General features: G+C 41.5%; 1 protein-coding gene across 1 annotated transcript in view; it reads left to right on the forward strand.

The window, feature by feature from the left end:
- The window catches only part of LOC144606497 (FMR1-interacting protein NUFIP2-like), a 30,649-nt gene that overhangs the window by 3,679 nt on the left and 13,407 nt on the right, over nucleotides 1-13,563 (forward strand). Inside the window, exon 2 of the mRNA XM_078422689.1 lies at nucleotides 6,608-8,320. Coding sequence (XP_078278815.1) covers nucleotides 6,608-8,320 — 1,713 coding nt within the window. The remainder of the gene's footprint in view (nucleotides 1-6,607; nucleotides 8,321-13,563) is intronic.

Below are 13,563 nucleotides of genomic sequence, written 5' to 3' on the forward strand. Positions count from 1 at the left end.
TTCAGGTGAATGTCAGCTTTCATGATGTGCACAAATTTCTGTACTGTTGGTTGTCCTTCCTTTTGGAGATTTCTTTTTCAGGTCCTCTGTTAGCATCCATAACTTGAACATCTTTCATAGGTAAACTTAGTGATACGATAGTCATACAGCATGGAAACAGGCCCTTCACCCCAAATTGTCCATGCCAAGCAATGCACCCATCAAAGCTAGTCGAAACTTGCTTAAAATCATCAAATGTGATGATTGGCTTATTGCTGAGACTGGGGCTGGCAGTGCATACCTGGTGTACTATGAGTTTTTTAATATCTATGAATGGTGACTGGGAGAAAATAACAAGACTGGTATTGAAGCACTCATTTCATTTGGTGGTGTAGCCTGTTTTAAAGGAGGTGGATGTTGTGGAAAATGTTGTAAATTAAACATATTTAATTTGGAAGAACTAAGTAAATTCCTGTTTGATTCCTTTAATCAAAAATTCAATCCAAACTAAAACATTCAACTATGTGGGTACTTTAGCATTTAACCAATGCTTCTGGTAACGCCTCTTCAGATATTGGTGAATGTAATTGAATTTCATTTTGGAACTCGGCCTGCCCCCCAAGCCTGTTCTGTCATTTGAGATCAGTTCTGTATTTTCTGCCCAAACTTCATATCCATGTGATTCAAAAAATACCTGATAGCATTTTAAATATATTTAACAACTGAGCATTCATGGTCTCTTGTGTAGGAAAGAACTGCAGATGCTGGTTTAAATCGAAGGTAGACACAATGCTGGAGTAACTCAGTGGGTCAGGCAGTATCTCTGGAGAGAGGGAATGGGTGACATTTTGGGTCCAGGCCCTTCAGACTGATGTCAGGGGAGGGGGTGGGACAAAGATAGAATGTAGTCTGAGACAGTAAGGCACGTGGGAGAACTGGGGAGGGGATGGAGAGAAAGCAAGGGCTATCTGAAGTTAGAGAAGTCAATGTTCATACCGCTGGGATGTAAACTACCCAAGCGAAATATGAGGTGCTGTACCTCCAATTTGCGCTGGGCCTCGCTCTGACAATGGAGGAGGCCCAGGACAGAAAGGTCAGAATGGGAGGGGGAATTGAAATGCTGAGCCACCGGGAGATCAGGTACGTTAAGACGGACTGAGCGGAGGTGTTCAGCGAAATGATCGCAGAGTCTGCGCTTGGTCTCGCCGATGTAGAGAAGTTGACACCTGGAACTGTGGATACAATAGATTAGGTTGGAGGAGGTGTAGGTGAACCTCTGCCTTACCTGGAAAGACTGTTTGGGTCCTTGGATGGAGTCGAGGGGGGGAGGTAAAGGGACAGGTGTTGCATCTCCTACAGTTGCAGGGGAAAGTACCTGGGGAGGGGGTGGTTTGGATGGGAAGGGATGAGTTGACCAGGGAGTTACAGAGGGAACGGTTTCTGTGGAAAGCAGAAAGGGGTGCAGATAGGAAGATGTGGCCAGTAGTGGGATCCCATCCCCTTGGAGGTGGCGAAAATGTTGGACAATTATATGCTGTATGCGACGGCCGATGGGGTGGAAGGTGAGGTCAAGGGGGACTCTGTCCTTGTTATGAATGGGAGGAGGGGGAGCAAGAGCGGAGCTGTGGGATATCGAGGAGACCCTAGTGAGAGCCTCATCTGAAATGGAAGAGGGGAACCCCCGTTTCCTAAAGAATGAGGACATCTCTAATGCCCTGGTATGGAACACCTCATCCTGGGTGCAGATGGGATGTAGACAGGGGAATTGGAAGTAGGGGGATAGTCTTTACAGGAAATAGGATGGGAAGAAGTGTAGAAAAGATAGCTATGGGAGTCAGTAGGTTTGTAGTAGATGTCGGTCAATGGTCTGTTTCCTGTGATGGAGACGGTGAGATCTAGAAACGGTAGGGAGATGTTGGAGATGGTCCAAGTGAATTTGAGTGCAGGATGGAAATTAGTGGTGAAGTTGATGAAGTCAGAGTTCTGCAGGAGGTAGCATCAATGTAGCGGAGGTAGAGTTTGGGTACGCCTGGAGCAGGGATTGTTCCACTTATCCTACAAAGAGGCAGGCATAGCTAGGGCCCATGTGAGTGCTCATAGCTACGCCTTGGATTTGGAGGAAGTGGGAGGAGTCAAATGAGAAGTTGTTGAGGGTAAGGACCCGCTCTGCTAGGCAGAGGAGAGTATTGGTAGACAGAAATTGGCTGGTTCTGTGGTGAACACTTTGAGAAGTTATCTGTACCATGAAGAAATCTTTTGGCTCAGTCCTAAATGCTCTTTTCTTTCCATCCACATCAAATCTCTGAAGAAGGGTCTAGGCCCGAAAGCTCACCCATTCCTTCTCTCCAGAGATGCTGCCTGACCCGCTGAGTTACTCCAGCATTTTGTGTCTACCTTCGATTTAAACCAGCATCTGCAGTTTTCTTTCCCACTCAAATCTCAGGACTTTGAGTTCTTGACTCTTTAGCCAAGGAAACAACCACTTAGCATCCATTTGGTTATGTCCCTTCAAAATGACGCATTCTACGAAACTCTTGAGATATTTTTTAATTGCACTGGTGTTTTTGCTGTAGGGTTGTCCTGTATGAATCATACTCATCAATCCGGTAGACATGTTCAGTATCTGCAAGCCATGTCCTTCATTAAGAGCAACATTATATGCAGTACTTTTGGTTTGAAGGAAGGAACTGCAGATGCTGGTTTAGACCAAAGATAGGCCCAAAGTACTGGAGTAACTCAGCGGGGCAGGCAGCATCTCTGGGGAAAAAAGGAATGGGTAAAGTTTCAGGTCGAGAACCCTCTTCAGACTCCCAATGTTTTTTGTAGTTCTCATGCTGTACCTGCAAACTAACTTTGATTCAGATGACAAGAGGCCTAGAATTCCCAGAGGGTTAACACTTCATTTTTCTCAATTTTACAACTCTTCCCACCTGGCTGTTGCCCACATTGTACTTTCATGTTGCACACTCATTCCTACATCACTCTGCATCTTTTGAAAGTTTACCTTTCCACCTTGTAGTTTCCTAGATATAGATGATGGGCTCATAATTCTTGGCGTGTTCTGAAGATTTATCTATCACAAGTCCAACATGTCAGATTAAGTTGCCTTTATATAAGAATCAAATCTTGCAAAGTTTAATTTTGAGGCTTGTTTAAATATTTATCTATGATATCTTGTCAGGTTGAGGGAAATACTGTGCACATGGTATTTTTACAGCAGCAGTGGTACTGCTTAGGGTTAGTGTCAAACTAATTTCCTGATACTAGGTGATGTACATTGGAACAGTTTGATAGACAGATCTAAGCTTGGGGAAAGTGGCTTTGTGTCTGAATAGCAAATCTACCAAGGCATTTATTTTTAATGCATTTTTAATCATTGCTATCAAATTTAGTACTAAAGGTTAGTTGTTACTTTGAGAATTATTTAGAACCATTCTAACTAACTGATGCACTTGCCTTTTTAACGAGAATCATTTTAAGCAAATTTTACAAATAGTTGAATAATACACATATTGTGATAGGAGTCATGATTTCTGGCAAATTTGCAGTGGTTGAACTATTGAGTCAAGTCAAGCATAAACTACATTAAGCTTGCCACTTAACTTTAGAGGTTAGATGTTCGTATTGATATTAATTTCCTGCCTTTGTTACTCATTTGTGGATAACCAGTTTTGCCTTGAAGTTCTGGATCAATTGCTGGCTTGAAAAAGATGAGCCACGATTAATATTGTATGTTGGTCAGTCTATTCCAGATTTTCATTCATTGTACTCTAGAGGCTGGGATATGATAAGCAGGAGCTGCAGATGATGCAATCTGGGGAAAGTGATGGAACTAAACGGAGATGGTGTGGGCAAATTGGAACAGTAGGGGGAAGGAACCCAATGGGAGGAATGTGTGGGTGATGGGGTACTGTAGGTGTGGAAGAAGCAGGGTGAGACTGCATGAGGTATTTCCGCTATACCTTTTCCCCCTCTCGCCCTGCTGCTTCCCTCTCACCCTGTCGCTTTCCCCTGCCTACTCTTTGTGGTCTCGATTTGAAACGTTGAATGTCTATTTCCCTCAACCTTGTGGTGCTGGCTCGAAGGGCCAAATAGCCTCCTCCTGCACCTGTTTTCTATGTTTCAACAGATGTTGCCTGATTCATTCAGTTCTTCCAGCCACCTTTGTTCCACATTCCAACATATGTAGACTTTTCTCTCCATAGATAGAACTTACTTTTTTGTCTGCTTTTATTTAGTGCAAAACTTTAATGGAACTTTCCATGAGCGTAAGCAACCATGCTAGTCCAAAGTCTTTTCAGATTTTGTAATTAAAGCATATTTAAACCTTCATAGACTCATCTAGTAAGTGAACAGATCTGGTAATACCCTGCACCATCCTGTGCAAAATTGTATTTTACATTTCTATAGCTTGCTAATAAAAGCTGGACTTGTCAGTACTTGATCACATTTTATTTCTTTAAGATGTCTGATTGCTTACAACTTGCGTGTTGGAAGGATGAATAATGTTTTTGACAGCTAAACAATTTATATTAATACAAACAATTAGAGCAGTTGTTTTGTTGTGTATTAGTTTTGTCAAGTGCTCTGGTTTTGTAGCCAGTTATTACTTTCCAAACAGCTTCTGTGCATAATGTTGCAAAGTAGATCAATGCCTAATTAATACAGCACATCACTGCTATACTAAAGTATTAACTCAGAAAATTAGCTCTGTTTAAAACCAAATCTTCTGATTGGCAACATTAATCTTATTGAGTCAATGGGTCTAGGTGTTAATTAAAAATCTATGGTAAAACCAAAATAATTTGGTCTGTAATGTCCTTGATTTGCATCAAAAAGAAAATTTTGCAGTTTCCATACAAATGTGAAGGTTTAATGAACTTAAAAGATGAGCCAATGTTGCAAATCTGCATCGTGGTTCTAACTTTGGTTTTCTCTAACTTTGAATCGGCTGCTTAGACTTTAGTCAGGAGCCAATGGTTGCAGTACCTCTGAACTTCTGGTCGAGATAACTCCCAACAAGAGGCCAATCTTGAACAAAATAACCTGCACTTCTCCATAGTTATGAAGCACGTAGCTTTCAGCTGCTGTATCTATTGAAAACTAATTTAAGTTCATGCCATGGGACTAAAACCGAGCAAGATAGATGTTGGAAGAAGTTGACAGTAGGAAGATTGTCATGCACACTGTGATTTTGTTTTTGTAGGGGAATGATTTAAAAAAAATTAAACTGCAGATGCAAGAAATCTGAAATAAAATGTTGGAAATGTTCAATAGGCTGGGCAGCATTTGTGCAAATCGAAACCATTAATATTTCTGCTCCGCACCTCAATGTTTTAATTTTTCAGAACAGAACTCGTATGAATGAATGATTTCATATCAGTTGGAGTTGGAATGTTGGAGAGATACAGCACATGAAGTGGACCCTATGGCATGCCACATTACCATCAGTTACCTATTTATACTAATCCTACCTTATGCCAATACTCTTTATTCACCCCACATTCTCAACCACTTCACAGGTTCTGTTGCTCACCTACACAGGTATTTTACAGGTATTTTTCAGTGTGGGAGGGAACCCATGCAGTTGCAGAGAGAATTTGCAGACTTCATAAATGGCACCTGGTGTTGGATCACTTTGATTGCTTGATTGGGGATCTTGTTGGGAAGCAATCATCCTGTGGCATAGTTCATTTTTTCCCTCTGGTTCTTTTTGTTGTACATGATCCCTGTGTTGCCATGCATTAGATCTTCCCTGTCTTTAACCCAATTTCTGATTTTCACACTCTGCTGTTCTCGGATTACCTCCCTATGAAACTCTTAACGCCTACTTCTGCACACAAAGTTGCATTATGAATGAGCATTTAGTTTAGAGATACACCACGGATCCCAGCACACTAACACTATCCTACACACACTAGGGACAATTTACACTTATACCAAGCCAATTGACCTAAAAACCTGTACTACTTTGGAGTGTGGGAGGAAACCGGAGCTCCCAGAGAAAACCCACGCGGTCACGGGGAGAAAGTACAAACTCCATACAGACAGCACCCGTAGGCAGGATGGAACCCTGGTCTCTGGTGCTGTAAGGCAGCAACTCTACCGCTGCGCCACCGTGCTGCCCAATTTATACAACTTGGTATTCAAATATTGACCAACAATTTGATTTTTGGTGTTACTTAGTCGAATGCTACTGTAATATAAATCTTTGACAATAGCGTTGGTTATACTTACTGAGATTTGTCAATTATTTGGTTTAGAAACGTGTTTTGATAGAAACATATAGAATCCAATTACTGGAATCAAGATGCCAATAATTGAACATTGTTGTTGATTTTTAGAAAACTTTTACTAATAATGTCACTGAAACAAAGCATAAAAACAAAAATGCACATTGCAATGAGTGGAATAGTTAAAATCAGAATGGATCTGCCTTTGTATGTTGGGGAAAGTTGAGCAATGATTTTCTTGGTTGTAGACCAGAAAATATTGTGTCAGAGGTTAACTACTTTGCCAGTAGTTCTGAATGCGTAACACATGGCTGATAATCTTGTCATCGCTGCAATATATTTGAGTATATTTGCTCTAAAAGTATTTAAGTCTAATTTTTGTTTCTTCTTCTTAGGTTTTGAAGAATTAAATGGTGATGCTGGATCAGAGGACGAATTTGAATCTACAGCAAGCCAGGAAATTGAAGAGTTAAACTTGATTTCTTCCAGCACAGTTAACGGCAGGAAGCAATTTTTAGACACTAATTTCAACCCCAGGCACACAACAAAAACTATTGTACACAACAGAGTGGTTAATAAAACAAAGAATTATAATCAAAAGAATAGCATGGACAAAAAAAATGACAAAGTCTTTGAGAATAAATCCAGGGATAGCAGATCGATTGAGAAAAAGGAGGCATTGTCGTTTCTCAATGGTGTTATATCTAGCAGCTCTGGGTATATTACAAATGGATTTTCTGTCAAGAATTCAGCTGACAATGATGGTAGTGGATCTGAGAGTGGTTACACTACCCCGAAGAAACGCAAAGGTCGGAGGAATAGTGACAAAGGTGTTGAGAACTTGAATTTGTTTCAAGACAGAATCATGCAGCACGAGGGGAATTCACCAACTCCAAAACTAGATCTTGAGAACACCAAGCTCGAGTTACCTGAGCAGAAAGCAAGTCGTGTAGAAAATGCAAAACCTAGTGGCAGGTATGAGCCTGCACCCGTTAATGCAGCTGGAGCTCGTGGAAAGGTGGGAGCCGGTGAAACTCAGCGAAAAAATTCAGATGGAAAGCCTAGTGGTGGCAAAAAGTATGAAGAGAAACCGAAATCTAAGGCAGCATCTGTAACTTCAAAGGAAGATTCCTGGACTCTCTTTAAACCACCTCCAGTCTTCCCAGTGGACAACAGTAGTGCAAAAATTGTTCCCAAGATTAGTTATGCAAGTAAAGTTAAAGAGAACCTCAACAAATCATCCTCTAATCAGTCTCTGGCTGTGGACACTCAGACACAAGCTTCAGGTCGTTTGTCACAGGTTCCTATGTCTGCTGTGAAAACTGTCACCTCAACTAGTTTTTCCAATGGCTTGGCTTCAGTAGTTACTGATGGGCATATTGGTGTTTCAGGAGTCCAGACAGTTACTGCTGCCAATACTGTAGTGCCTGCCTCATCTGGGAGTGAAATGTCTGTGTCTCCTGATGGCATAGACCCAGTGGCCATGGAACAAAGAAAGCAGGGTCTCTTTGTCTACCCTTCAAATATGCAATCGGTGCTTCCTGGCACAACACAGGTGGATCTGCCATCACAGACAACTCAACAAAACCTGGGGGATATTTTCCAGAACCAATGGGGGTTATCTTTTATTAATGAGCCAAGTGCTGGCCCTGAGCTAGCATCTGTAAAATCTGTGGACAACCCACCTCTGGATTTGACATTTCAAGCTGAGTGTGCAGCCACTTTGGTTTCACAGGGTGCTGAACTGCTGTCTTCAGGATCTGAAATTCCTGTGTTTCCAAAGGCTTATGAACTAGACAAACGGACTAGCCCTCAGGTTCTCGGCAATGTCATGAAGACTGCCACAGTGGCTGCTAGTGTTTCTGCTGAGAGCATGGCTCGGTCTGTGGAACCACATGTTAGTGAACTGCAAAAGATGGCTGCTACAAGCCAAAGTGCAATAGGTTTTGCCCCGAAAGACTTTGGGAAAGAAACACCACAACAAGCCTCTTCTACCAATGCTTTGGTGCCATCAGCCAAAGAACACCCAAGGTACCACAGAGGCTTTGACAGAAAAGACAGCTTTGGGTCATTTGACCTGAAATCTGCTGTTATGTATCACACTAAAGGTAATATTTTTAAATGGTGTTTTCACACAAATGGAAATTATATGCCATAATACACTTAAGAATCTCAAGACTTATTTCACCTTGGTGTCCATTTATATTGGGAATCAAAACATCTATGCAAGTAATAGGTCCAAGCCACAGAAATTTGGAGTATTGCAATTTGAGGGGATGTCGTACCAGTATGCATATCAAATGTTACCTTGGCAGTGTGAAACTTATCAAGAAATCATTCTTGAAGTGCCAGTTGCACACTTGTATCGTTTCTGTATTATTCTTAAATGCCATGTGCGTGTTTCCACTTTGCTGAATGCAGCTCGATGGAATCTGATTTTGTACCTGGCATGGCTGCGTGTTTCTAGTGGTTGAATTTTTCTTCTCTTTACCTCGCAGCCATGAAGTTGTCGTTGAGTTTATTATCATATGTACAAGTATGGTGAACAATGAGTGCAATTAAAATATTGTGTACAATACCGTTGCATTTGTTCTAGACTCTTCTAGCTGAGTCTGTTCAAATTACAATGAGGTGGTATTAAACCTAGATACATTTTGATATGTATACCGTGCACCACGTGCCATTGGAAGCACTCTAAAACTTTAGAAACTTCCTACAGGTTGTGTGCTGTGAGAATGCTTCTGACTGGAGTCTAGAACCAGTGGTGATATCTCAAGGTAGCGTGCTTTTGAAATTCTGTATGCAGAGGAATGCGGAGACTAATTGTTCATTCTAAATTGGAAATTGGGGATTATGGGTTTGGGGCATAAATTTTTAGGATGGCAGAGAAGAAACAAGTTTGATTCCCTCCCTTCCCCCCCCCCTCCCCCACATGTCTTATGCTGATGGCAGGCAGTGCATTTGGCACCTATGCACTGAAATGCATCTCATTTCCTGACAGGAAGTTTCAGTTCAAACTTGGTTGAAACAAAGGAGCTTTTATATTTACATATTGGATCAGAATAGCTACTGCAAGATCCCAGTTAGGGTTCTTAATTTTAGTTTTAAATCTTAAATGATTTGTGTAGTCAGCAAGGATTTTTGGTGCTGCCAGTTGTAGGATGAAGCTTCATCCTGCAGCATAAAGAGTAACAACGCTGATAGAGCTGCAGCCTCATGGTGCCAGAGAGCTGGATTTGATCCTGACCTCAGATGTTGGGTAGAATCTGCATGTTCTCCTTGTGAGCATGTGGATTTGCTTCAGGTGCTCCGATTTCTTCCTAAATGACAAAGACGTGTGTGTTTGCAGGTTAATTGGCCTCTGTAAAATTGGCCCTAATGTGTAGGGAGTGGATAAGAAAGTAGGATAACATAGATCTAATTTATGGAACAGGTGATCATGGACTTGGTGGGTCAAAGGACCTTTTTCCATGCTGGGATAAATAACGTTTTATCGTATCGTAGTTCTGTTATTCAAGAGAGTGCAGGTAGGGAAATTCTTTAATGAAAACCATCAAAGCAACTTTGAGTTTACATTTGTGATTATTAATATATTCCAATTTAAATTGTTAACATAGCTTTGATTTGCTGTAATGGCGAGGTATTAAAGAGAAACTGGCTGCCACAGGGGTTAAGGTTTATTTCTGGTTATTTGCTGCTTTTACCCATAAGATTATTGTCCTGGACTTTCCCCAAGTAGAAAGAGGCAATGGTCTGTAAGGAGCAGAAATCAAAATGGCCTCTGGATGTTAATGACATTCAATTTGCATGTGTTGAGACAGGTAGGCTAGGAGGAACTGCTGTTTTTATTGCTCATGCTTATTGACAATAAATAAAGTTGCCCTCTTACAATTTGTTGACCTCATGGCACCGAATTGTCAGAGTAGTGCAGGAAAGCTGCAAGATAGAATAGAGTTGTATATGTGTAAGAAGGAACTGCAGATGCTGGTTTAAATCGAAGATGCACAAAAAGCTGGAGTAACTCAGCGGGACAGGCAGCATCTCTGGAGAGAAGGAATGGGTGACGTTTTGGGTCGAGATCCCTCTTCCGACATATGAACAGATTCCAATTAAAGTCTGAACTATGAGGAAAATGAGTTTGAATAGTTGTAAATTGCTGAGACAGATGACAGTCTGTTTCAGATCACTTTTCTTCCATGTATGGGTTAAAATATAATAATTAAACTTGTGGGTGATATTGAAGTCCTGATAGTTTACTTTTTCCTTGCTGTTGGCATCCTTTCCTATCTGTTGTTAGCTGGGAGCTCAGAGCTGGAAAATGTCAATATTTTCCATTTGTGCAAATGTTTTTACCTACATACAATAAAATTTTGCAAGTTTCACTGATGCTAAGTGGGAAAACTAGCTGAGAAATGGATGTGAAGTCCCTGAGACAAATTTGCAGGTGTCAGATAATGTGTTTGCTTTGGTAGGAAAGATAAATGCTGAGAATCTAATGTTGGTGTATGGGTATAATGAGTTGATGTTGGTGTAGTTGATATTCCAAATGTGGCCTTACCAGCGCCTTAGAGTCTCAACATTACGTAGACACAATCTGCTTGTTTCACAGGCACAGCAAACATTTGAAAGAAAATTAAAATTTGGCCACGAGAAAGAATTTCAATCTGGCCTCTATTGCTAGGAAAAGTGTAGGAATACAAAATGCTGTGTACTTGTTCAGGGCACTGGGGAGAAAGCATCTTTGTATACAACTACAAGCTTCAGTCTCTGTCGAAGGCAAAATGTGCTTGCCTATTAGGTAAGCAATATGGATTTGTGTGGTTGATGCAAGGATAAGAAAATATCTATAGGATCGGTTAATATCAAATGAAGTCTGAAACATATAGGGGGAGAGGAGTTTCAAAATACTAATTAGGATTGTTACAGAGGCTATTTATCTTGCTACAATCTAGACCCAGGGGTAACTTTGAGATTCAGCTGCTACCCGAGTTGTCCCATCAGAGGCTAAAAGGTTTGGGTCTGTATTCCTTGCATTTAGATGAATGAGAGATGACCTGGCTCAAAATAAGATCCTAAGGGAGTTGGACAGGAAGCATGTTGAGATGTGGTGGGGGAGTCTTGAACAAGGGGATGTAGCTGCAAAGCAAGGGCAGTTCATGTCAAACTGATGCGCATGAACATTTCTTGTGAATTTCTGGAGCTTTCTACAGAGGGTGTGGAGGCTAGATCTTTTGATGAACATCTTAAAGATTTCATAAGTAATAGGAGCAGAATTCAGCCATTCGGCCCATCAAGTCTACTCCACCATTCAATCATGGCTGATCTACATTTCCCTCAACCAAATTCTCCTGCCTTCTCCCAATAATCTTTGACACACTTACCAATCAAGAACCTATCAATCTCCACCATAGAAATATCCATTGACTTAGCCTCCACGCCCCTCTGTGGCATGAATTTCACAGATGCACCACCTTCTGTGGTCCCCCTTCATTCTTCTAAACTCCAGCGAGTACAGGCCCAGTGCTGACAAACTCTCACCATAGGTTAACCTACTCATTCCTGGGATCATTCTTGTAAACCACCACTGGACCCTCTCCAAAGCCAGCACGTCCTTCCTCTGATATGGTGCCCAAAATTGCTCATAATATTCCAAATGTGGCCTTACCAGTGCATAATAGCGGCTCAAGATTGCATGTAGACACAAAATGCTGGAGTAACTCAGCGGTGGAACAGGCATCACCTCTGGAGATAAAGAATGGGTGATGTTTTGGGTTGAGACCCCTCAGACAAAATCTCCTCAACATTACATCCCTTTTTTAATATACAAGCCCTCTTGAAATAAATGCTAGGATTGAGTTTGCTTACAGTCATGGGTATCTGCCCGTACCAAAAGGTAGCTCCTGGGATGTGGGAATTGCTCTGTTTTCCAGGATCAACATCATGGACATTTGTAGTCGGGGGGTGTTGTTGCGCAGTGGTTGGTTTAGGATTGTTTCTTGTATGCTAGGTGTAAGGTCCTCTATCATACGTCTCATTGAAGAGGTCGATGTTGACATGGGACTTGGAAATGCAAATCAAGGAGTCTGTGCAGAAATCAAACATGGAGATAGTGAAAATTAGACTTTTTCCCATTGGTGCTGTAGATTAGTTTGGCCTCCATTGGGCACATGGAAGTGAGGTGTAGTGCTGCTATGAGATAGACTAGGAAGAGTGTTGGTGTGATGCAGAAATGGGAGGAAAAAGGAGCTCCCCCTTGGACAAACATGTATTCCCAGGTAGAATGTGCAGACTCCACTGAGCTCTGGATGTTACCTGGAGCTGAGGTAGCAGGTCTACTAGCATTTTGCTTTGGTTAGCACAGGAATAGTTAGTTTGATACTTGTCCCAAGTTTCCAGTCGAATTGACTGGTTTTATTATAGTGTGGATCAGCTTGGGTGTGTGACTGCAATAATTCTTATGGAAAAAAAATCTGATACCAGAATACAATCAATCTTTGATTTTGTTTGTAATGTGGTATTGCTCTCATCCTGTTTTGAAGGGGCTGGTTGCCTTTTATGAACAGAACTGGGAGTTGAGCGTTACAGATGAATATTGTTTTGTATTAATCCAGAAGGCTGAGTATAGGTATCAGAGGTTATGGGAAAAGGGCAAGAGAATGGGGCTGAGAGGGAAAGGTAGATCATGCTTGAATGGTGGAGTAGACTTGATGGGCCGAATGGCTTAATTCTACTCCTATGACTTATCTGTGAAGGGAAATGGTTAGTGGCACTTCAGGTTGGGGTTCTTCTCCAGACTGAAGGTCAAGACCTGAAATATCTTGAGTCTTTAAATGGGAGCTGACCCGACACTGTCTGTCCATTTCATCCACAGATGTTACCTGACCCATTCAGTTTCTAAAGCACTTTGTTTTTGGCTCGAGTCCAGCATTTTCAGCCTCCTGTTCTCCTTACAATGATAAGTGATAGGAGCAGAATTAAACCATTTGGCCCATTAAGTCTACTCTGCCATTCAATCATGGCTGATCTATCTCTCCCTCCTAACCCCATTTTCCTGCCTTCTCCCCATAACCTCTGACACCCGCACTAATCAAGAATCTATCTATATCTGCCTTAAAAATATCCACTAACGTGGCCTCCGCAGCCTTCTGTGGCAGAATTCCACAGATTCACCACCCTCTGACTAAAGAAATTCCTCCTCGTCTCCTTCCTAAAAGAACATCCTTTAATTTTGAGGCTATGACCTCTGGTCCTAGACTCTCCCTTATGTGAGAACACTTAAGACACATTGTTATCAGTGTTTTTGTGTATTCGACTGAATGAAAAGCAAAATTTAGAAATCTCATCTGTGGGG

Source organism: Rhinoraja longicauda, chromosome 26, assembly GCF_053455715.1.
Source record: "Rhinoraja longicauda isolate Sanriku21f chromosome 26, sRhiLon1.1, whole genome shotgun sequence".
In the NCBI taxonomy this organism is placed as follows: Eukaryota; Metazoa; Chordata; class Chondrichthyes; order Rajiformes; family Arhynchobatidae; genus Rhinoraja; species Rhinoraja longicauda.